The sequence below is a fragment of the Leuciscus leuciscus genome (assembly GCF_965113295.1).
Source record: "Leuciscus leuciscus genome assembly, chromosome: 1".
NCBI classification, from domain to species: Eukaryota; Metazoa; Chordata; class Actinopteri; order Cypriniformes; family Leuciscidae; genus Leuciscus; species Leuciscus leuciscus.
The window spans coordinates 38,497,353-38,523,298 of record NC_138725.1 but is presented as its reverse complement, the minus strand read 5'-3'; the positions used below and the strand labels follow the sequence as shown (position 1 = coordinate 38,523,298).

General features: G+C 39.2%; 2 protein-coding genes and 2 long non-coding RNA genes across 7 annotated transcripts in view; 1 reads left to right on the top strand and 3 right to left on the bottom strand.

The window, feature by feature from the left end:
- Positions 1 to 25,946, top strand: part of LOC309506898 (uncharacterized protein) — a 136,402-nt gene that overhangs the window by 47,470 nt on the left and 62,986 nt on the right. The gene's annotated exons all lie outside the window — the stretch shown is intronic.
- LOC309508075 lies at positions 14,373 to 20,934 on the bottom strand. The gene is made up of 2 exons (XR_014209368.1): positions 19,520 to 20,934; positions 14,373 to 15,410 (listed from the first exon to the last, which is right to left on the bottom strand). It is a non-coding gene; the product is annotated as an uncharacterized lncRNA (long non-coding RNA).
- Positions 16,768 to 19,273, bottom strand: LOC309507972. 2 transcript variants are annotated; one of them, XR_014209331.1, is made up of 3 exons: positions 19,216 to 19,273; positions 18,163 to 18,243; positions 16,768 to 17,566 (listed from the first exon to the last, which is right to left on the bottom strand). It is a non-coding gene; the product is annotated as an uncharacterized lncRNA (long non-coding RNA). The 2 variants fall into 2 exon arrangements; XR_014209332.1 differs by lacking the exon at positions 19,216 to 19,273 and having other exon boundaries at positions 18,163 to 19,209.
- Positions 21,722 to 23,292, bottom strand: LOC309474706 (leukocyte immunoglobulin-like receptor subfamily B member 1; the record flags this gene model as incomplete). The annotated part of the gene is made up of 5 exons (XM_082137289.1): positions 21,722 to 21,913; positions 22,002 to 22,130; positions 22,203 to 22,471; positions 22,934 to 23,199; positions 23,287 to 23,292. The coding sequence occupies 5 exons, from the start codon at positions 23,290 to 23,292 to the stop codon at positions 21,870 to 21,872; spliced, it is 714 nt and encodes a 237-aa protein (XP_081993415.1). The 3' UTR covers positions 21,722 to 21,869.

Genomic DNA, 25,946 nt, shown 5'->3' with positions numbered 1-25,946 from the left:
TTTTAGTACAGTGAACTCATTGTCATGTTCAAGAAACCAATTTGAAATGATTTGAGCTTTGTGACATGGTGCATTATCCTGCTGGAAGTAGCCATCAGAGGATGGGTACATGGCAGTGATGCGCGGGTCAATGTATAAACAACCCGCACCCGACCGACGTTTTCAACTAACCCGCCCGCAACTCGGACCGCAAAAAAAAAAAGAAGAAAATATTGTACCCGACCCGCTTCCTGACCCGCATTTTTTTAAAGTAGTAAATGCATAGCAAGAAGTACACATGACAAAGCCAGCACTGTGTCTCCCACATTTTGCTCTTTCTGTTTTTTGTATTTGCGGAGCTTCCACTCCCCAGTCTTCACCTTTTCTCTTGCCGCCTCCATCTCTACCTGCAGACTGAGCTCGTGCCTTCGCGCCAGTTATTCAGCCAATAAAGTGTAGCAGGCCTATGTATTTCATAGAAAATTGCATGTGAGCGGAGTGTGGAGCGGGAGCGAGCGGGCGGATCTTGGACAGAGCGCAGAGCGGCATTTTTAAAAGGATGGAGCGTCGCCCTATTTCCCGCTCCAATTTCGCTCCGCGCACACCACGATTCTGAAGCATGCTCAGCCTGACTCAGTTGATGACTGCAAGATGGATTCTATTTTCAGTCAAAACTCGGCTCAATAATGGAGTTCAAAAAGTAGGCTACTTCAAAAAGGAAAATAAGAAGTCATACAGGTAGGCTACACTATAATATAAAACTAACTATAATGTGGTAGAAGAAAACGAATGTGGAGACATCGTTTCAGTCAGTAAAGATTCATTTTGGAATCTAAAAAGACACATCTCTCGAAAACATGCAGTGTGCTATCTGAACACGCTGGGAAGAAAGCAAAAGGTTAGCAAATTGAATGGCCTACGGTAACTTGTAACAAAGTGTAAATTAAATATAGTGTAATATTCAAACAATTGATACAAGCCCATTTAAATTTTAATCCTGCGCGCTGCGCAAAAGTTCAGTTATAAGAATGTTGGCCTAATAGAATTTAGCCAACTTTTAAAACGTTTATGTATATTTTTTTATATTTTTGTTTATATAAATTTTATTTATATTATTAGGCCCATTTATTCGTTTTATTTTACAGCAGTTTATGTGTACAATGGATATAAGCCCATTTAAATTTTAATCGTGCGCGTTGCGCAAAAGTTAACTTATCAAAATTCTGGCCTAATAGTAAATTTATTTAAAAGAAATGTATGTAGGCTATATTTTTGTTTATATAATTGTTATTTATATTATTAGGCCCATTTATTCGTTAAATTTTACAGGACTTTGTGTAGGCTATATTCCTTATAGCCTATAGGCCTAATTTGAAATAAAACATTTCTATTTGAAAAATGTTGTTGTTGCTCATTAGTTGTTTAGGAGGTAAGGCTGTGGTCTAAGCTAACAGTGATATACATGTAGTTTTTTTTCCTTTTTTGGAGCGAGCGGGGGGCGATTTTGGTGGAGCGCGGAGCAAACTGCGTTGAGCGCTGAGCGATAATGAGCGGAGCGGCCTGATGTAGCTTTGAGCGGGGGAGCGGAGGGGTGAACAGTTCCGTGAGCGATGAGCGGAGATTCTCACCGCTCCACTCCGCTCATATGCTCTCTAGTACTATATAAATTACAAAGGTTTAATTGGCATCTTTATTTCAAACGACCCGACCGACCGCGACCCGAATATCATTAAAAATATTTTTGGATGACTCGTAACCGCGGGTGACCGCGGGTGACCGCAGGCACCCGCTCATTTCGGATCAACCCGCGCATCACTGGTACATGGTGGTCATAAAGGGATGGACATGGTCAGAAACAATGCTCAGGTTGGCCATGGCATTTAAACGATGCCCAATTGGCACTAAGGGGCCTAAAGTGTGCCAAGAAAACATCCCCCACACACCATTACACCACCACCACCAGCCTGCACAGTGGTAAAAAGGCATCCCAGCTAGCAGGGAACGTTCTCAGAACGTTGGCTAACATTCCCTACAAGTTTGGTTAATGTTTTAAAGAAAACATTTGAATGTAATGTTCAAAGAATGTTTTGAGGATGTTTTCTCATTCCAAATAATGTTTCTATAAGGTTAAATGTAAACTAAGATATAACATTTTAAATGTAATATTTTGAGGATGTTTTTAGAGAATTTTATCCTACACAGCAAAAACTCCAGTGTTAAATTAACTCTCCTGGGAGTTTATTTGACTCCACACTCAAAGGGTTAAAGTGTTAAAATATAGTGTTAAATGAACACTGAATAGTGTTAAAATGAATGAGATAATTAAGTGATTAATTGTGTGATGATTGACCATTATTGAAGACACCTGATGTTAACAAGCAGAATCACCAAAAGAGAAAATCTCATTTTAAGTTACCATTATGGTGTTTAGCGTTTGCTTTAGTTGGGCTCTTGACCCTTATTCTAATAACTTTAGATTTTGTCTGGCTGTTGTATCTGAGTTATAACTCTCAGATGAATAAAGATAAAAGGTGTTCAGGTAGTCTTGGTTATGTTTTGATGTAATCATCATATCACCTGAAACACTAAACTTATATACACTTAGTCATTTAGCAGATGCTTTTGTCCAAAGTGATTTAAATCAGAGGACTAATGTTTAGAGAGTGTCGATTACAGCAGCCTAGTGGTCTTATAGCAGGTCTTAAAGTGTTAAAATATGAGTGTTAAATTAACACTCAAGAGTGCTAAAGTTAATGAGATAATTAAGTGATTAATTTAGTGATGATTGAGCATTATTGAAGACACCTGATGTTAACAAGCAGAATCACTGAAGGAGAAAATCACAAATTGTAAGTTACCATTATGGTGATGGGTGTTTGCTTTAGTTGGGCTCTTGACCTTTACTTTAAATTTTTCTGATGTTTGTCTGCTGTTATTAATTTATAACAGTTAAATGAACGAAGTAACGTGTGATCTGATAGTGTTGGTTATGTTTAGGCATAATCATGCTGTGATCTGAAAAATAAAACTTATTGAGATAGTTTGGTCTAACTTGATAGCAGCAGCTCTGTGATTCTACAGCATATGATTATCAGTACTTTACTTATAATCCAAAATATTTAATAAACATTGTTCTGATCAAAAAGACTTTCGAATAAATTCATTTAGAAACACAGACATCAATAATCAGCCTGTGAATCTCAACAATGGTGACAGTAATAAAGCATGTTGCAGTGGCTGCCACCAATCACAACTCATTAATGGCTCCCATCATGCATTGCGGTATGAATAAATTATGATCTGAATTGTCTATATGTAATTTACTTTTCCTAATTGAATATTCTGCTCGTCACCATTGTTGAGATGCATTGATTGAATCTTGACGTCTGTGTGTGCCTAAAACTACGATTTAATTTTACAACTTTTAAGAAATCCTTCATATTATATAAAAAATTCTGGGCATTTATGCAGATTCACAGTTATGCTGTAACCAGAGTTGTATAGTCCAGGGGTCAGAAAGTAGAAGTCCTGCCATAGTTTATTCCACCCATGAACTCAGTCAGCTGATTTCACTAATTAGTTCTCTCTCCTGTCTGAATTAGCAAATCCAGGTGATTGGAACAAAATACTGAGGAGGACTTTTACTTTCTGAACCTGGACTTTACACCTCTGACTACATTTCAGCCAAGAGTAATAGAAATAAACCAGAACTGGACCTTATCTGAGCCACAAAATCTGTGTATATTAAATATGGAGTCATCTCAGCCTTAATAAGTTAACAAGCAGAACCACTGAAGGAAAGAAGAGAACAGAAAAAGAGATGAGCAGAAACACAAGAACTACAACTGACTTCAGACACAGTCTTAGATGAAATCAACTGAAGAGAAAAGAAGACATTAAATCTGTGAAGATCTCAGCAGAGGAGGATTAAACAACTCCACAAACAGCATTACCAGCTTCACTTATTACTAACCAGACTGACTTTATTTCTGTCAGAAGTCTACAGAAGTTTTTATTGAGAATTAGCAGAGGTTTAACTCTGTGTTTCATTTAAAGTCACCATAACAGTGATTAGTGCTTGCATTAGTTGGGTTCTTAACTCTGATTATATCTTTTGTTTTTCTGGCAGTTGTGACAGTGTGTTTGTTAAACACTTTTGCAGCAGCAAAGAAAGCTAAAGTGAAATGATATCAGGTGATGATGGTTACCTGGTGATGGCTTTATAATCATCATGAAGTATCCTGCTCCACTGACGCCTTTCAAATCTATCAATTGTGTTCCATTAATGTTTTCACATCACAAACCCTGAGTTACTGCAGTATGAGATACAACAGGACAATAAGAATCCATTTGAAGAATTTTATAAACTTGAGCACTAAACGTTAATCTACTATTACAAAAATCAATAATCAGCGTATTAATCTCAACAATGGTGACAATCAAAAGTACCTTGCTGCAATGCATGCTGGGTACAAGCATAGTACAAAACTCCCAGCATGCATTGCAGCATGAATAAATCATGCAGCTGAATTGTCCTATTATTTTGTTTAATTTGAAATATTTGGGTTTATTTTTTGGCTTTTGTTTTTGTAGTGACATTTAGTAGCTTTTTTGTAATGTTCAGAGTTGATCAGTTTATCTGAATATTTGTGATTGTCACCATTGTTGAGACACATATGCTGATTGTTGATAAGTGTGTGTGTCACAATAAAGAGCTGTTCTCATGTTTGTTAAAATATTTAACCTGATAGGTATAATACTGCTTGATTTCATGCTGCAGTAACACAGGGTTTATGATATTATTACAATAATTGAACAAAACAATTTTATTATACAAACTACATCAGTGATTCAGGCAATAGCATCATGATTACAAAGCCATCAACAGGTAACCAACATCACCTGCCCTGATTAAATTTAGCTTTCTTTGCTGCTGTTGCAAATGTGTTTGACAAAACACACTGTCACAGCAGCTAAAAAAAACAAAAAACATAATAAGAGTTAAGAAGCCCAACTAATGGAAACGCTAATCACTGTTATGGTAACTTCAAATTAAACACATCTCAATAAGGAGTTCTAACAGAAATAAAGTCAGTCTGGTTAGTAATAAGTGAAGCTGGTAATGCTGTTTGTGGAGTTGTTTAATCCTCCTCTGCTGAGATCTTCACAGATTTAATGTCTTCTTTTCTCTTCAGTTGATTTCATCTAAGGCTGTGTCTGAAGTCAGTTGTAGTTCTTGTGTTTCTGCTCGTCTCTTTTCCGGTTCTCTTCAGATGTTTAAAGTCCAGGTTCAGAAAGTAAAAGTCCTGCTCAGAATTTTGTTCCAATCACCTGGATTTGCTAATTAGCAGTTTTTCAGCCAGGAGATAGAAATCAGCTGACTGAGTTCATGGGTGGAATAAACATATGGCAGGACTTCTACTTTCTGACCCCTGGACTATACAACTCTGGCTGTAACCAACAACATAAATCAAAATCAGTAAGAAGAATCTTAATGAGTTCAGCGATCAAGTTCAAATGATGAATGTCATAATATAACCAACACCATCAGATCACTTTTTTTTCATCGTTCAACTGGCAGTTATAACTCAGATAAAACAGCCAAATGAAATTTAAAGTAAACTTATAAGGGTCAAGAGCCCAACTAAAGCAAACATTGATCGCCATAACGGTGGCTTACAATTTGTGATTTTCTCCTTCAGTGATTCTACTTGTTAACATCAGGTGTCTTCAATAATGTTCAATCATCACTAAATTAATCACTTAATTATCTCATTAACTTCAACACTCTTGAGTGTGGACTCATATACACTCCCAGGAGTTTTAGGGCGCTTTCACACTGGCAGTTTAGTGCGGACCGGGGCACGGTTCGCATGAAAAATCGCTAATGTGAACGCTGTCATCGGACCCGGGTGCGCACTAGAGTACCGAACCCGAGACTACCTGGAGGAGGTGGTCTGAGCTCGGTTGCTCCCGAACCGTGGTGCGGTTCGCGTTAATGTGCAAGCAACACGGACTCGGGTGCGCGCTTGTTCAGGAAGTATAGTATCCTGCGCATGCTTATCACTGTCGATATCATTGTTTGATTGCGTTTGCGATGACGTAAGATCACTGCAAACGCACCTGGGTTCCATACAACTAATTGAGTGTGAAACCAGACCAACGCTGCGGGGGGCGCCGGGAACTAGCGCACTCGGGTTCGGACCGCAGCAAACGAACCCAGTGGAAAAACGCCCTTAATTTAAGACTGGAGTTTTTGCTGTGTACAAAGAGCCGTAGTTAACTGACAAGCTGAGCCATATCGCATTGATTATCGCTGGCGATAGGTCCGCGATATTGATGCGATATGGCTCAGCTTGTCAGTTAACTACGGCTCTTTGTAGTAAATGCCGCTCCATCTGAAAGCAGGTGATGGGGATTTACTACTAATCAAGGAACCGGCTTTACTGATGAGATGCGCATAACAATATCGTGCGATATATCGCCCAGCCCTAACTAGAATAGATATTATGATATTATGATCCCAGGATAAATCCATATTCTCTTTTGGCTTTTGAATCAGATTTCCGTTTTGTTTTAACACAGTGGCAGAACATTCAGAAGCGCAGAGACGACGACAAGAGACTGAGACGAGCCAACAAGGATCAAATACATGTAATTACTCACTCCTGAATCTTAATATGAATCCTAATTAAAATTAAATAATCCTAATTAGCACACATACAATAAAGTTAATATATATACAACCCCAAGTCAGAAAAAGTTGGCACAAATTGTGAGTAAAAAAGGAATGGAATAATTTACAAATCTCATAAACTTATATTTTATTCACAATAGAATATAGATAACATATCAAATGTTGAAAGTGAGACATTTTGAAATGTCATGCCAAATATTGGCTCATTTTGGATTTCATGAGAGCTACACATTCCAAAAAAGTTGGGACAGGTAGCAATAAGAGGCCGGAAAAGTTAAATGTACATATAAGGAACAGCTGGAGGACCAATTTGCAACTTATTAGGTCAATTGGCAACATGATTGGGTATAAAAAGAGCCTCTCAGAGTGGCAGTGTCTCAAGGCTGGAAAACCATACTGGATGCCCGTGATCTTTGGGCCCTTAAATGGCACTGCATCACATACAGGAATGCTACTGTATTGGAAATCACAACATGGGCTCAGAATACTTCCAGAAAACATTGTCAGTGAACACAATCCACCGTGCCATTCGCCGTTGCCGGCTAAAACTCTATGGGTCAAAAAAGAAGCCATATCTAAACAGGATCTAGAAGCGCAGGTGTTTTCTCTGGGCCAAGGCTCATTAAAAATGGACTGTGGCAAAGTGGAAAACTGTTCTGTGGTCAGACGAATCAAAATTTGAAGTTCTTTTTGGAAAACTGGGACGCCATGTCATCCAGACTAAAGAGGATAAGGACAACCCAAGTTGTTATCAGCGCTCCGTTCAGAAGCCTGCATCTCTGATGGTATGAGGTTGCATGAGTGCGTGTGGCATGGGCAGCTTACACATCTGGAAAGGCACCATCAATGCTGAAAGGTATATCCAAGTTCTAGAACAACATATGCTCCCATCCAGACGTCATCTCTTTCAGGGAAGAACTTGCATTTTCCAACATGACAATGCCAGACCATATACTGCATCGATTACAATATCATGGCTGTGTAGAAGAAGGATCCAGATACTGAAATGGCCAGCCTGCAGTCAAGATCTTTCACCCATAGAAACATTTGGTGCATCATAAAGAGGAAGATGCAACAAAGAATACCTAAGACAGTTAGAAGCCTGTATTAGACAAGAATGGGACAACATTCCTATTCCTAAACTTGAGCAACTTGTCTCCTCAGTCCCCAGACGTTTGCAGACTGTTATAAAAAGAAGAGGGGATGCCACACAGTGGTAAACATGGCCTTGTCCCAACTTTTTTGAGATGTGTTGATGCCATGAAATTTAAAATCAACTTATTTTTCCCTTAAAATGATACATTTTCTCAGTTTAAACATTTGATATGTCATCTATGTTGTATTCTGAATAACATATTGAAATTTGAAACTTCCACATCATTGCATTCTGTTTTTATATAACTTTTTTTATTGTATTTATGCTCTATAATATTGCATTGACAAGAGATCAGTTTAATTAATGCAACTATTTGATTGTTTGATGTTTGTTTTTGTGTGTGTGTGTGTGTGTGTGTGTGTGTGTGTGTGTGTGTGTGTGTGTGTGTGTGTGTGTGTGTGTGTAGTGCATCTCTGTAATGAAATCATGTACATGTTTGGAGCAGTTGGTCTTGTTTTGTTGAGCTCTGTTACACTGACAGCAGAACTGATCCTGAAAGCACGTAAGTATATCTAAATTATTATATTACATTATAGAAATCTTTTAACATCACAGTTTTATCTAATAATAATTTTAAAAAAACATGCTGAAAAGGAACCGGACACAGCAGGGTTACATTATACTACTAAAATGTGCTTTACCGTTTTGCTTTCAAATGTCCTGTGCATCTTCCTTTCCCTTCAAAGTTATTCTATCATTTTAATTCTTAGGAAACGGTGAGCGCGTCTTGAAGGATCTGAGAGTCATTGTCTTCCCCTCCGAATGTGTTTTTGCCCTGTATTGGTTCATTTTACTTCTGTATGCTTACTGTAAGTATCTTTTTTAAATTTTAAATTGTATTTATTATTATCAGGGGTTCAAGCGCGTAGCACTGAAAGCCAATTGTAAATGCAAAAATTTCCAAGGATCAGCATTCTCCCCTAAAAGTGAACAGGCTGACCAAACCGTAAGTCTTTAGCCCTATTCGGACGGGACTAGTTTTCCAAACGACGTTTGAGTTACAATTCTTATCAACCTACGTCTGTGATTTCATGTACGGATTCGGACGGGACTTACATCTCCGTGTTTATTACCGAGGTAGGAGTGTCTGTGTTAGGAATAGAAATTGCATGACATTTTGGAAATAAGCCAAGTTTAATTATATTTCCCCACAAAGTCGGGATCGTAAATCCCGGTTTGACAAGACTGTAGGACACGAGCAGGACAGAGCCTCTCGTCTGGTATCTTTGTTTTCTCCTGATGTTAATTGACACTGGTTGTAAAAGGTCAGAAAAGAGAGAATTTAATCTTCCGCATGAGCGAGACATGTAAGCTATATTTGATAAAGTTGATGTGCTTTACCTAGTGAGGTTAATAATGCTTTCTGTTGTCTTGGAAGGTAAAATAGTATCTGATGTAGTGTTTTTCTCCTTTGCCAAAGTAAAAGATGTGAATATTTGAAAAAGTGAATGAGAGGTTTATAATCCTCAGCTCAGTGATGATTTATGATTCCATGTCCAGAGGAATAACTCATGGAATAGGCTATTGTTAAATTCGTAAAACATTATACAAAAACGAAATATGGCTTAATTCTACTTTATGGGGTCGGTGCCGACCTCTCTCATTCGGCACAGATCCAAATGTTTCCATGGTCGGGATGTAACATTTGGTTCAAAATAGAATGAGCGCTAAAGTAACATTTCAGACCATATGTTTGGTCAACAGAGACACCGTCACTTTACGTAATTAATATTCATAAGACAAGACAGTTGGATTGTCAACACACTATCTTAACCAAAAAATAAATAATCTCCAGGGAAATAACATCACAACATTTATTTCCATCAAGATGTGCATTTTTGCTCAAGATCTTGTATTGTCAATGCAAGAGTCCAGCACTCTGTAAAGTCTCCTTCAGCACATCCTGAAGACACTCAATGAGTTTAAGATCAGGACTCAGAGGAGACGATTCATGTGTGAGAATGATTCTTCAAGCTCCTCACAACCATTCTTTCACAGTTTGAGGCTGATGAATCTTGACATTGTCCTCCTGGAATATGGCCATGTTTCTCCCTACATGGTTGTTTAAGAAATTAACAGGGACACACTAACCCCTCTTTCACACCGCAAGCGTGAGCGGCGCACGAGCGGCGCGTCCGCGCAACTACATCGTCACTGCAGCAGCAGACTCTCGCGAGTATTCACACTGGAAGCGTAGCTAAGTACATTTTACTTCTGTATGCTTACTGTAAGTATCTTTTTTAAATTTTAAATTTTATTTATTATTATCAGGGGTTCAAGCGTGTAGCACTGAAAGCCAATTGTAAATGCAAAAATTTCCAAGGATCAGCATTCTCCCCTAAAAGTGAACAGGCTGACCAAACCGTAAGTCTTTAGCCCTATTCGGACGGGACTAGTTTTCCAAACGACGTTTGAGTTACAATTCTTATCAACCTACGTCTGTGATTTCATGTACGGATTCGGACGGGACTTACATCTCCGTGTTTATTACCGAGGTAGGAGTGTCTGTGTTTTACATGTGGGCATTGCAGAAGATCACGTGTTCAGAATGCGTGGATTGCGTATGGTCATATGCATGTACTATATACAAGTACATTTCAGGAATATAACTTAAAAACTGCCATTGAACACAATTTATGAAATTTGATCAAATGTATTTTGAAATTAAGTACTTTTAAAATTAAGCACTTTGAAATATAAAGTAAAATGTCCTAACGTATTTAGTGTTTTGTAAACATTTTATAAAAATTGTAGTATAAAAAAACTAAACATTTATCATAATGATTTTATAGAACTGGGTTCTTATAATAAACCCACTGGAATAAAAAGTTTTAACTTATATAATTTACACGTTATGTAATTAAGTGCAGAAATGAAAGTAACTTTACCTGAAACTGATATTACAGTAGCCAGTCTTCACAGTTTACGTGATTTGGCTCTTCTTGTTGATTTCTTTTTTTTTTTTATTTCTTCGCAGTGTACCGAACACATCTACATCCATTATCGCTGCGCAAAAAGCAGAAACTTGAATACCGGCGCGATAGCGAGAGATTGTACGGTAGTTCACGTTGACCAAAACACACAAGAAAAAGCGTTTTGAAAAAAAAATAAATAAATCGGCAATCACAGACATTCGCATTCGGACGGGATTAGATTTCTCTGAGGACCGCCGAGTTTGCCGAAAAACAATAGGTAATTTGCTCTGGAATTTTTACAGAGGTCGTGTGAGAAAAAAACAGACATGGCAGATTCGGACAGGATTAAAATCTCAAAGTACGTCTGTGAAACAGAAATTTTTCTAACGTCCCCCTGTGAAACTAGTCCCATCCGAATAGGGCTATAGAGACTTGAAACTTTGAGGGCTGGTAGTTCTCACAGCATCTACAACGTCACCAAGGCTCGTCCTGATGGTGGCGCTACAGTGATAAAAGGTAGCCTATACATCAGGGGTGCCCAACCATGCTCCTGCCATCGACTGTCCTGCACAGTTCATCTCCAACCCTAATCAAACACACCTGAAGCAACCAATTAAGGTCTTCAGGATCACATGAAAATTAAAGGCAGGTGTGTTTGATTAGGGTTGGAGATGAACTGTGCAGGACAGTCGATCGGCAGGAGCAGGGTTGGGCACCTCTGCTATTCGGTTGTTAAGTCGTGACGTAACCACTCTCCGATAATACTCTTTCCGGGTCCAAAGTCCAGGTCCTCTCTACCTACCTACCGCTTTCGCTAGTGTTTTGGTTATTATTGAGTGTTTTTACAATGCCGCAGTGCTGTGTCCCGTGTCCCGAGCTAACTCACTTCAACCTCGTAAATCTTCTTTTTCATTGATGCCTGGACTCTACCCTTAATTATGCCACCTGAGTGATGAGCTACACTAACCACTCTGTTGGTGTTAAAGGAATTTAAACCCTTTTTGACTGCCAAGGGTGCCTAACTAAGAAGGACGTGATCGTAAATAAATGTACAGGTTCCACCATTGTTATTTCTGGACGAGAGGAGTGCTTGGACCCGGAAAAGGCTAAACGTCACGTGTGACGTCAGACTTAACAATCGGATACATAATGGCTCATTACTCCAAACTGTTCGTCGCAGATTTATGCATATAGCGTTAACACAAAACACACTAATTATGCATATAGCGCGGGAACTGAAGATCAAATTTGTATTCATTTTGCGGAGACAAGATGACAACATCAACATCAGTTGAGGGCTGCAACTTCACTTTTAAATGACAATATCCTGGCCCGTACTACTGTTGTCAGTGATATACGTATTTGAAATGAACATGATTTCTTAATGTTTCTTACATACAGCTCCTTTAATTGTTAACATTTTAAACCACTTTCTCTCTCTAATGTCTCCTGTAATATAGGGAAGGTTGTTACAACTAAGTAAGTTCAGATTTTTATTCTTAAAGCTGTCATGTATGTATGCATAAAGTACATTCATCCATGTATGTATCAGTTTAATATGTAATTCTCTATTCTAATACAGATCTACACATCAAAGACACAGCAGTCAACTCAGGGTAATACAATAATTATGTGTGATATAACCTGATATGCAGTATAAGTAAGGAATAATTGACGACAGGCCGTTGAATTATTAGAAAAATAATGCACACCCGAGGTGGTAATGCGGTCACGACGCGAAGCGGAGTGGCCGTTACACCTCGGGTGTGCATTATTTTTCTAATAATTCAACGGCCTGAAGTCAATTATTCCGCTTATACTACAGTTACCCCACCTCGAAACATTTGTTCAGATTTTGTATTTCAAGACGTTTGTAAAGTTTTTGTCATTAAAACGCTCTTGTATGTAGGACTAATTTCTTACGCATCTAATCCCATGCCTCCGTTGCTAATTCCAAAACGTCATTTCAGAGTTAGTAACGGAGGTTTGAGCCACTAATGCTGGGGACACACGACTCGCTGACACATTCTCTGACTGGTTTCATCGACTGCAGCAGATTTTAAACACCGACTTTGAACACAGACTGAACGCGCTGAACACGCGTTTGGTCATGATCAGTCATAAGTATCAAATTACATTCATAACCGGCCTTAAAGGAGAACTTGGTAACTTTTTTAACTTAATAAAACTGTCTAGAAATCATTTGGATGGTTAAACAACCTGTTCTGGTGATATTGGTGACTTTCCCCGCTCCCCCCAGCGTTCCCAGGCGGAAAACCAACCTTGCAACTTGCGCACTGCCGTCCCGGCAAAATAGAAATTGGAAGTCTCGTGAGAAGCGAGAACTAGAACGAGAACGAGCGCGAAACACAAATTGCTTTACGGCAATTCGACATAAACACACACGCATGTATGATGTACCAGATTACTCACCTCGGTAGACATAGCTCCACGCGATACAGTTGGCTTGCTCCGATCAAAACAAACGCACATGAGCAGCGGTAGAGAGGGGGAGGAGGCCGCCGCAAGTGAGTTTTTTACGACTGTGTTGTGAAATATACGCCCCCCCACAGCTGTAGGGGGAGCTCGTGGGGAAAACATGCGACAACAAAAGGGAAAATCAGCGAAGAAGTGACTAGAGTTCGCTAGAGTTACAGAGTTCTCCTTTAAAGTGTGTTCCCGGCTTTATGCAGTTATTAATGCAGTTATTAGAGAGAGATGTTGCAATAATGAGACAGAAAAGCATGTGCGTCAATATTATTATTTATTAATTAATTCAATTCGTTTGAATTAATTCGTTAATTTTTTTTTTTTAATTTATTGACAGATGACAGTAGTAGACTAGCCAAATAAATGAAACCCAAAGCCCTTTTAACAAGTAGGCCTATCAATAATTATTTATTTGTTAAATTATCTGCAATAAAAATCCGTGCTGCAGGACTATCCATTTATTTAGCCTATATTCAGTTTAATTTTCTATTGATTATAGATAGGACTTTATAGTTTATTTATTCAAATTAAACTGCATGTTTCTATTGATTGTGAAGCTAGACGTTGAAAATTGCAGATCAAGCGCACGGGGCGAAATGCTTTTTCTTGTTATCCTATTTTCCGTTATTACAGTTGACTACGCGAAGTGATATGGAACTGTAATGCGGTCAAGACCTGCCTGGAACTACTTTAGCCGTGCGTTTCCCTGAAAATAATGCACACCTTAGAACGTTCGTCAACCAATCAGATTCAAGCATTCAACGGCCCTGTAGTATAAGCTTTGACATCTTCACATAGAATACAGTGTAATTGAATCTTGTTTTGATCACAGAACACACCGTCAGAGACTCATGAAATGGAGAATCTGTGAGCGCCTGATTCTGCTGTTTCATCGAGACATGGACTCTTCCACATTTCTCCTGCACTCTGATGCTCTCTCCGTCTGGAAAAGAGCAGTTCTTCTGGAGTAAAAAAACAACTATATTAGACTGAAGACTTGCAAATTGCTGGGATAATTTTATATTGGTTGTTGAATCCTTTCAAAAGTTAATCATCTTATAAACAAAATATTTTTTTGCCATAAACAGTAAGAATTCGGTACAGCGCTTTTGTAAATGTGTTATGTTCTAATATATATATATATATATATATATATATATTTGAGTATTCAGTTAAATAGGAGGGATTTTAATATGTTTTGTAAATGTTAATGTGGCTGTTGCATCAGCTTTTATGAACTGTTTATGCTGTTTTGACTTTTGATGACTCAAGAGACCATTTTTTCCAATTGATTTCATTTTGATAATGTCTCAGGGTACTGTATGTAGCTATACACTGAAGGTGCAGAATTGGCTGTGCCAAATTGAAATGTGCAAATATATTTCTGTATATTAAAAATGTATTGTTTACAAACCAAAAACAAATCCTTTTGTAAAGTGTCTGCATTTAGTCTATGTGTGTGCGTGCTGTCAGATAATAATAAATGTTCAGAGAATGCTTTCTATTGTCTTCAAGCTCATCAAATTGAATAAAAAAAAATAAAAAATAAACTTTCTGCTTAAAGTGTCCAGTTATTCTGGTCGATTTCATAAGAACCACTAGTTTTTCAGTAGACTATTTCTATTATTTTGCTGGTTACTGCTCATATAGAAGATTGTCTTTTAGTTTCATCGCATTGATCTGTTGTCATCTAACAATAATATAATGCAGATTTATTAACCTCAATCAATCTTATATAAGCCCCAATGGAAAAACATTAATAGACCAACATCACCTCTGCTCTCAGTCGGGAAACCGGTTCAAATATAAGTTGTTGGAAAGTCTGACAAAGTTCTAAAGTTTATTATTTCTTCACATGCTGATTAGTATTTTCCTGTGTTTACAGTGGTAATGTAATCCGGTAGCTAAATCCACAATTATTTATTGTAATGGTGACAATGTATAAAAAGTCTTTGTGCCAAAATGTAAAATCATCCCTACCGTTTTGTAAACATAATGAAAACATCCTTAATTTGCTGCTGTTTTGTATATGAAATAAGCCATAATATTCTGCCACAATAATTGTCTGAATTAAAAATATGTATTTAATTAACTAATTCAATCAGTTCTCGAGTCGACAGTGCATTGAACCGGTGGCAGAAGTTCGCAAAGCAGAACTACACAACTCTTACCCCTCATTTACACCGCACACGTCTGCAGCGCATTACCCCTCATTTACACCGCACACGTCTGCAGCGCATTACGGCTGCGACACGGCTACCGGAGCTGATCGCGCCCATTCTAGTCAATGCTTGTGTTTACACCGGCCGCGACGCGGCGCGTTTCAGAAGCTTCCCAGAAGCGGCTCTCCGCGCCGCTTCGCTATATATAGGCGCCTAGTCTATTTTTGACGGACGCGCGTCAAAGTCGCACCGGAAATACAAACTAAAAGTAAAAAAAACATTGTCAAATTCAAAATAAACACCATGTGCAAACTCCCAAACGTATTACACACCAATATCCTTGGTAGAAACCATAGACTGTATGGGAGAAACCCAAAAATCAAGAAAAACCACGTCGGACAGGCAAATCACGTGGTCTCGCGCATCCAGTCGCTCCGCTACTGAAATGCTTCTGGTGTGAGTTGGCACGGCGTGGAGGACGGAATAAAACCTTGTCGCAGACGCAATGCACCGCACACGTGTGCTGTGTAAATGAGGGGTAAGGCCGGGTTCACACCGGACGCAGAAGCGGCGTGAAAGCGGCGCGGAACGGAGGCCGCTTCCTTTCGGCGCCCATGTTAACCTATGGTGTCGTTCACACCAGACGCGGAGCGCCGCGGCACACCGCGGCCGGCCCGCGCCGTGAAGCGCCAGTTTCGGCGTCTGGTCTATTTTTTGCGCGACCGCGAGTGATCCGCGTCCATTCTAGCAGGAAGTCACACCAAGAAACACGAGACATCCGGTCAATTGTCAAAATAAAAGCAATTTTCAAATTAAAATACCGCGAGTGACAAATGCGATCATATTTGTGTATCGATAACAGACTAGAAAGATGAAAACAAACAAAGAAAAAAACTGTCTACCATATTCTCTCTCTGGCTGCGTGTGTGTCTCGACAACGGCCAGCAAACATTTGGACGTTTAATGACCGTTGAAAAGACGTCCGTCCGAGACGTCCCGTCATGGTTGAAAAATAGTTCCAAAATGGAAGTTGAACCGACGTCATTTCTGGCCGTGAATTCCACGTCTTTTCTGGCCGTGAATTCCACGTCTCTTCTGCGCGTCCCTGGACGTCTAAATGCGTCGTCAAATGTGTTGCTGCATAATTTAAGTGTATATATAAGCCTGCATATAAAATAATCACACACCTATTGTGTAACATCGTGAAAGACAATCAAGTCTTGAGGTTTAGCCTACACATCTTGACAAAGGTTCTAAAAAGGTCCAAAATTGGTCCAGTCAGACCTGAACGTCAATAAAACGTTTTAATCACGTGTACATCAAAAACAATAACACATTATTTGTGGACATAAGCAAAAAAGAAGCATGTTCTGATTAAGCACAACATTTTATTGATATTGAACAGCCAAAATTTCTCTTTATTTTTTTCAATGTTTAACATTTCGTGAGCTTAGAATTTTAAGGTTCTATCTCCACTTTTGGTTGAAATTGAGTTTTTGACAATCTGATCCATTAGGTGTTTATTAATGCCTGTGTGGTGTTATTTTTGTAAAAAAAAAAAAAATTGTTAGTAGTTATTAATAAAATAAAAGGTTCCATCTCACAAAACATAAACCGAGTTTAAAAACTTTGATGCTTTATAAACTACAATAAACGGAGATAGAACCTTATAATTCTAAGCTCTCGATTTGTTAACCAAACTAAAATACCAATTGCAAAATACTGAATTATTATATAAAGATAGTTCACCCAAAAATGAAAATTATGTAATTTACTCACCAAATTCCAAACCTGTATGAGTTTCTTTCTTCTGCTGAACACAAAAGAAGATATTTTGAAGAATGTTTGTAACCAAGCAAATAGAGCATCCACTGACTACCATTATTGGAGAAAAAATGATTATTAATGGGAAGCGACATCTGCTTGGTTACAAACATTCTTCTAAACATCTTTGTGTTTAGCATAGAAAGGTATACAGGTTTGAAACATGAGGTTGAGTAAATGATGACAATTTTCATTTTTGGGTGAACTATCCCTTAAACACATTGTTTGGCTCATTTTTTGTATCCACCACCCCCAGCTCTTCCTGGAGTGTGTTTCAGGTGTTCTGCCATTGCTGCATCAATTTCAGTGTCTGTAGCATGTGGGCTCCACCTCTTCACAGCATCTAAGGGAAGAGAATATATTTCTTTTTAAAATAAATGAAAATTAAAAATTTGAGGTAAATGACATGCACTTATTTTCAAAATATTTGTATGGTCTTCAGCTAAATTCAAAACAGCATTTGTCCCCTGCCTCTTCAATACCACTGTGGTGCCCTTGAGAAAGACCCTTAACTAGGTGTGTAACAGTGAGAAAGTGAACAGGACATTTCTGATAAAGACAGGTGGGCTGTGATGTCCCCTGAATAGACATGTTTAGCAATTCTAAAATTACAAAAATTTTAAAGCAGTTACTGAAAACATACATGTTCAAATGCAGCTAAACATTTCATTCTACTTCAGATAATTTACTTTCTGAAAGAAACTCTCAAAAGGCTACATTAATAATTTACAGTAATAACTTTGACTGTATCATTAAACATACTTTATACTATGGTATACCGTTGTATAAGTTCAAAGCAACTTTTAGCCTACTAGCTAATTTTAGCCAAACTCAGTTAGCCAATTTCAGTTGACAATGTGGGCATCATTTCTTTCGGTTCATTCATGTCAAACAAGTAAAACTCTAGCACGTGAATCTAATAATACAAAATGTACGTACCCAACAGTAGATTTTTAATAATATGGGCCTCAATTCCTCCTCTCTTCGTGGTTGTTCAAACTTCAGTGTTCCGGAGTGAGTCTATGGGGAAAACGCGTTAACATCTCGTGAGATAATCTAACCTATCGCGGGATTTGGTAATGTCGGGAGATCTTTTGTTACATCTTGGCAGCACAGTTTTGGCAATTACATCCAACTCAGACATAAATGGTGACCAGATATATTTCTGTTTTACATGCATACATTCCATAAAAAAAAAAAAAAAAAAAACAACATTACCGAAAAGGTAAGGTAGGCTAAGGTTGAAATAATGACTAAAATGCAGAGGCTTTGCATTAACTTAACCACACTGGGAACTGTGTGATTATAATTTATTTAAACAAGATAAAGTAAATATATTTACTTTGTATACAATTCGTGTATTTCATAAAGATAATTCCTGGGGGGTTTTTTTCTGTCTTGCTTGACTAGATGTGTAAAGGACGTCAGTGGACGTGTATTCACAGCCTTGACGTGTAAAGGACGTCAGTGGACGTCTTCACAACCTCTTAAAAACTACTTGGGCAATTAAATGAATTTTTGCAGTATTAACCATGCAAGGATTAAGCACAGCTTTTGCATATTTCACAAGGATTCCATGATGGAGGGTCATGATGGACTATAAATGCACGTGTAAAAGACGTCGCCAGGTGACGTCCTCTCACCCGATACTATAGACGTGTAAAGGACGTCAGTGGACGTATTCACACAACTTATTAAAACTTTAATTTAATAAAAAATTTAATTAATTATTGCAGTATTAACCACACAAGGATTAAGCACAGCTTTATCACAATTGATTTCATAGAGGGTCATGATGGACTATAAATGCACGTGTAAAAGACGTCGCCATGGTGACGTCCTCTCTCACCCGAAACACAACATGGTATATATTGAACTACACGTAGCTAAAAGTCAAAATAACAATTATACATGCAACCTCAGATAACTGTAGACATGCACACATGTATCTGAATGCATTTTTAGGAAATGTTCTGTGTTACATATTTTTACCGATTTATGCCGTCATACCGCGACTATTTTTGGCCAGGGACACGACGTTGCCGTCGGACCAATGTTTGCTGGGGGATTAAGTGTACAAACTTCTTGGTTACAGAAACATGGTGTATTCATTTTATGAGGTTATTTACTTACCCATGATGTAAAAAAAAATAGCTCTGAATAAACAACAACTGAGCAGAAGCGCTTGTCGACCGCCGCGGAGAATACGCGTCTGGTGTGAACAGGCAGGCGCCGGACCGCGCGTGATTTTCCATTCCGCGCCGCTTCGGCATCCGGTGTGAACCAGGCGTTAAACCGAGAAAAGCTGCCGTGCCGGAATCAGTCTAGAGGTCGATGTTCACTAAATGTTGAACGTGCACATTTTTAGACAAGCTGTCAAATCAGACCAAAAAGTTTTCAGGTTACGCAGAAATTCACAATGTAGAAATTACACTTTTAATGTGTAAAAAGTGCATTTAAAGTTAAACAATAGGCTGCAAAGGAATAGAAATTGCATGACATTTTGGAAATAAGCCAAGTTTAATTATATTTCCCCACAAAGTCGGGATCGTAAATCCCGGTTTGACAAGACTGTAGGACACGAGCAGGACAGAGCCTCTTGTCTCGTATCTTTGTTTTCTCCTGATGTTAATGACACTGGTTGTAAAAGGTCAGAAAAGAGAGAATTTAATCTTCCGCATGAGCAAGACATGTAAGCTATATTTGATAAAGTTGATGTGCTTTACCTAATGAGGTTAATAATGCTTTGTTGTCTTGGAAGGTAAAATAGTATCTGATGTAGTGTTTTTCTCCTTTGCCAAAGTAAAAGATGTGAATATTTGAAAAAGTGAATGAGAGGTTTATAATCCTCAGCTCAGTGATGATTTATGATTCCATGTCCAGAGGAATAGCTCATGGAATAGGTTAAATTCGTAAAACATTATACAAAAACGAAATATGGCTTAATTCTACTTTATGGGGTCGGTGCCGACCTCTCTCATTCGGCACAGATCCAAATGTTTCCATGGTCGCGATGTAACATTTGGTTCAAAATAGAATGAGCGCTAAAGTAACATTTCAGACCATATGTTTGGTCAACAGAGACACCATCACTTTACGTAATTAAAATTCATAAGACAAGACAGTTGGATTGTCAACACACTATCTTAACCAAAAAATAAATAATCTCCAGGGAAATAACATCACAACATTTATTTCCATCAAGATGTGCATTTTTGCTCAAGATCTTGTATTGTCAATGCAAGAGTCCAGTACTCTGTAAAGTCTCCTTCAGCACATCCTGAAGACACTCAATGAGTTCAAGATCAGGACTCAGAGGAGCCGATTCATGTGTGAAAATGATTCTTCAAGCTCCTCACACCCATTCTTTCACAGTTTGAGGCTGATGAATCTTGACATTGTCCTCCTGGAATATGGCCATGTTTCTCCCTACATGGTTGTTTAAGAAATTAACAGGGACACACTAACCCCTCTTTCACACCGCAAGCGTGAGCGGCGCACGAGCGGCGCGTCCGCGCAACTACATCGTCACTGCAGCAGCAGACTCTCGCGAGTATTCACACACTGGAAGCGTAGCTAAGTACAGCGTCACAGCAGCGGCTGCGTGTCCGGCAGACAATAGGCTTGTTTGAGATGCGCCTTGCCTCGCCTGGAATGTATGCGAGAGTAGGCGGCTGCAGTGAGAGGAGGAGTGAAAAAAGCGCAGGCAAGACGGACAGTTCGCTCTTCAGTCTTCACGCAGTGGATCTGACACCTGCGAGATCAAGAGAGAGTTTTTTGACATACGTCAGCATGACATCAGAGCAAGGCGGACCGCACTCGGCAGAGCCGCCTCACCCCTCATTTACACTGCACACCTCTGCGGTGCATTACGTCTGCGACAAGGTTTTATTCCGTCCTCCACGCGGTGCCAACTCACACCAGGAGCATTTCAGAAGCGGAGCGACTGGATGCGCAAGACCACGTGATTTGCCTGTCCGACGTGGTTTTTCTTGATTTTTGAGTTTCTACCATACAGTCTATGGTTTCTACTTTCTACCAAGGATATTGGTGTGTAATACGTTTGGGAGTTTGCACAGGGTGTTTATTTTGAATTTGACAATGTTTTTTTTACTTTTATTTTGTATTCCCGGTGCGACTTGGACGCGCGTCCGTCAAAAATAGACCTGGCGCCTATATTTAGCGAAGCGGCGCGGAGAGCCGCTTCTGGGAAGCTTCTGAAACGCGCCGCGTCGCGGCCGGTGTAAACACAAGCATTGACTAGAATGGGCGCGATCAGCTCCGGTAGCCGTGTCGCAGCCGTAATGCGCCGCAGACGTGTGCGGTGTAAATGAGGGGTGAAACCGGGGTAACCAGCGGGGGTTTTGAGTTCTGCTGGGACTGATGATCAGAGACACTGGAGGAGAAACACCTGACAAGACCATTACAGAATATAATTATGACATGTTTGGTCTTTATTAAAGATTAATCAATCATTTAAAGTAAGTGTGAACTCACCAGTGACCCACAGTGGTGTGTTGCTGTATGTTGTATAATAGGCTGGTTTTCCTCTCTCTGCTCTGCACACATAAACTCCTGTGTGATTTAGAGCAACAGAACTGACAGTGTATTTTCCTCCATCTCCTCTGCTGCTGTCTGAGAGCGGCTCATAGCGATCTGTCTGTGTTAAGTGAGAATATGCAGATGATCACTAAAGGAAATTATTTCTAATAATGTTTTTGATAAAACTAGTTAATTTATATGTTGGACATTGGAGGACATGGAGGACATTATAATACCTGATAAGACAGTGAACCAGCTGAATGTCCAGCCTGTAGAAGAGCCGTTAACCTCACAGTTCAGAGTCACTGGATCTCCTTCAGTCAACCACTTCTGAGGAGAAACACTTAAAACTGTCCGGGCTTCACCTGAAATAGAGACATCACTCATTAATAACATGTTAAACTTGTGTGTGTTTATGAAGAGATGATCAAACTCACCTGAAACTGTCAGTGTAACTTCATCACTCTGTTGTGATATGCCTGATCCTTCAGTCTCTGCTCCAAAACAGGAGTATTTCCCTGCGTCAGACTCAGTAACAAACCTGACTGTGTGTTCCTGTAGTTCACTGGAAACTATGAATGCATGTCCTTTATACCAGTTGTACTTCCAGCTAGAGACTCCTTCAGCATCAATGTCACATCTGAGAGTGACTCTCTCTCTTCTGAATACATGTTGATCAGGTTTAATGGTCACTCTGGATTTTGGTCTTTCTGCACAACGACAACAATAAAAATAATGTGGTGATTAATTTAATTAAAATAATAAAATGTGCTGTTTTTCCCCCTCTAGGAACAGTTACTTGATTGACCAACACAGTGAATGTGTTTTCAAGAACAACAAAAGATAAACATCTTTATTGATCCTCGAACAACATTCCAATCAACCAATCAGATTTGAGGGACAAGTTTACAGTTTATATCAAGTTTAAGCTTACAGCCAGGGTTTAGAGTAGTGCTTCTGTGTTATTTGCCTATCATTTCCCTCTGATTTTAGAGATACTTTATGATTAGGTCTTAATTGGCAAAATTACAATGACCATAAAACGCTCATGCTAAATCAGGTTAGACTGAAGTGTTGTTCTTTATAGCTGTTATAGTCACTTATTAAGTGTCTTATGAAATTATTGTCAATAAATTCTCAGAGCAGGTCATAAAGTGAGTAAAAATACTTGCCATGTATTGTCACTGTTACTGGTTCACTGTAATCTGTGTAATGTCCTCTTCTTCGTGCTCTGCACTTGTACTCTCCTCCATCAGAGACTTGCACAGGATCGATTGCTTTAGTTTCAGCATCAGTAGATTCAGTGTTTGAGTCTTTACTCCAGAGAAACTCCCATCCATCCAGTGTCTGATCCAGCGAACATTTCAGAAAAACCTTGTTTCCAGTGAACACTGAACTCTGTGGCTCAACAGTCAGAGTTGGTTTTGGAAAAATCTGTCAATATAAAGTCAGTGGGAACATGAGATGTGAAGTTTTTCAGCAGATCTGAAAAACCTATCTGAACCTATGTGGGGTTCAAACCCACATCCTTTAGGCTAGTAGTCCTGAGCTCAAAGCAGGGTCACACTCACACCACCTACATCTACACCAGTCAGAGAGACATATCAGTATCATTTACCAAAGTGTTGCAAATTGTTGTTGTAGTTCAAAGGAATGGAATTCCTAAGAATGTTCCTTTGGGGATTTAAGACAGGTTGGAAGTTATTATGTATATTATTTAGGATGATTTTTAAGAACATTCTTTTCAGGAATATGAATGCTTCTTAAATGTTTTATAAACAAAATACAAGAATAAACAAAAACATCAAGAAAAATCTTTGGGAATACAAAATATTATTATATTTCTTTCTTAAGTTATAAAATAAGAAGAAAATAGCATTTAAGAAGAATTTTATTTTTAAGAATGTTTAGTGAATCCAGATCCTGGTTTGTAACAGAATTACCCATTTGTGATGGGATTTATGAATCAAATTCACTCACCTTCAGTGTCTCCTAAGGGGATGATTGAAATCAGCACTAAATGCAAAGTAGAAAAAAATCATTAAAACAAATCATGAAAGATTATTTGTATTGTGACATGTTTCTAGTAAAGATCATCAAACTCATCCGTTGGCTATCCTGAGAGAGTTTCTGTGGGAACTTATTTGCAGAGTTCTTCCCATGAGGCAACTGACTGTGTTTCTCTTATTGGTCCTTTTTTTGACCAATGCATTACACCGGCAGTAACCCAGCGCCGCTGTTTTTAAAACAAAACTAAACGAATGTACAGTTTTATGGGCCGTTAAGACAAAAAAAGAAAAAAAGTATGAGATGCATCGGCCCAAAAAGCACGTCGGCCCACTGGGAATCTCCCGGTAGTCCCGATGGCCAGTAGCCTACATGCCTGGACGTCACACTTTAAATCCTACCTGTTGCCTTTCACCATCCACTTATTTAGCTGCTTTCTTTTTCTATTTTTAGCCCCCGACAGCTTATTTGCTTTATCCATCTTTTTCGACGACAACTCACTAACGTTACTCGTTCCTGCTGCTCGCTCAGCGCTCACGGCGCCCCCGCCCGCTCGCCAGCCTGCTCAGACCATTTTCAGGAAAGGGGTGTTTCATTATGACACAGGCTATATTTTACTCGAGCAACATTAAATAAAATGCTTTTTTTTCTCACTTTCAACAATTAATGTTGCTATTTTGGTTCAAAATAAAATATGGTAACCTTTGCTTATATTTAGGATGAACATAATTATAGCTGGACTGCATGCCCCCCCCCCCCCCCTAGCGGCTGGGCCCCAGAAAACGTTCCCCTTTATCCGCCCTTAAGGCCAATTTATACTTCTGCGTCGAGTGTACGCCGTAGTGTACGTCGTAGGGTACGCACGTAGGCGACGCCGTCGTGAGCATTTATACTTCTGCGAATGTCTGTGTTGCTCTGCAGTTACACCGCCGAAATGCTAGTTGGCGCGGGTGGGTTTTAATGTTCCAGTTCCACTGTGTTTACATTCCTCGCGGCTGTTTTGAGTTTAGGTTTCTACGAGCAATGGCGACTGAAGGAGTCATACAGATGGCTGTATTTCCGCACTTCTTCAAGCAATCTCTCGGTCACTTGGTCTATTTCCATGGCTCTTCACTGATCTTCGGAATTTAAAAATGGCGGGTGGGCGGTGCAGAGTGCAGAAGATCATTCCGGAAATGGGTAGGAGGAAACGCGATGCTATCCAGCCGACCAATCACAGATCTTGCGGTCCGCGTCGCCGCGACGCGTAGTTACATTTTTGAGGAGGTGCGCGTCAGGGTACGGCGAAGGGTACGACGTATGGTACACGTCAATGCGTATGCTACGCCGTACCTTCTACGCGCACCCGACGCAGAAGTATAAATTGGCCTTTATACGCTGATTTCACGCAGCCGCCATTTTGAAATCGAAAGTGAGGCTCAGGTGGGAAGAACCCCGGAAGTAAAGATAAACAACAATGCCTTGGATTACCAACCTGAAGCTGCTGCCGCGATTTACACTATTGGGTGTTAATATTCAATATAGGATATATATATATAGTTCACCCTGCTGAAAAAAACAATAGAAACCATTTCAGAATTGCTAATGGTTTTAATGGTTGTATTGGAAACTGTATTGGTTTTAATGGAAACTGTAATGGTCCTAGTGGGTCTCTATTGGTAATTTACTTTTTTCTATTGGTGGCATGTTTTGTCTATTTGTCTGTATTGGTTTTAATGGAAACTGTAATGGTACTAGTAGGTCTCTATTGGTGATTTGCTTTCTTCTATTGGTGGCATGTTTTTTCTATTGGATACCATTAAGGACCAATAGAACACCTTTGGCAACTTATAGGTTACATGTTGGTATCTACTGGACACCAATATGAACCATTAAGTCTCCAACAAATTTAGTGTTTTCTTTGGTTTGATGATATTAATATATAATTTGTTTGTCACTGATTTCCTGGACTGTTCCTATGTTTAAGTGACACCTTTCACAGTAGAACTGAAATTCTACTTCCTCACAACTGTTTTTAAACACACTGTTAAAAAGATACTTGGATCGAGGTACAACCTCTTGCCCAAACCATTTATTTATCAACTGCAGTAAATCATGTCACTGGCAGCCAGTTATTTTATGCTTTGCTGCATGGCTCATAATCATGAGCATGGCCTCAGGTTTTGTGGTAGTTC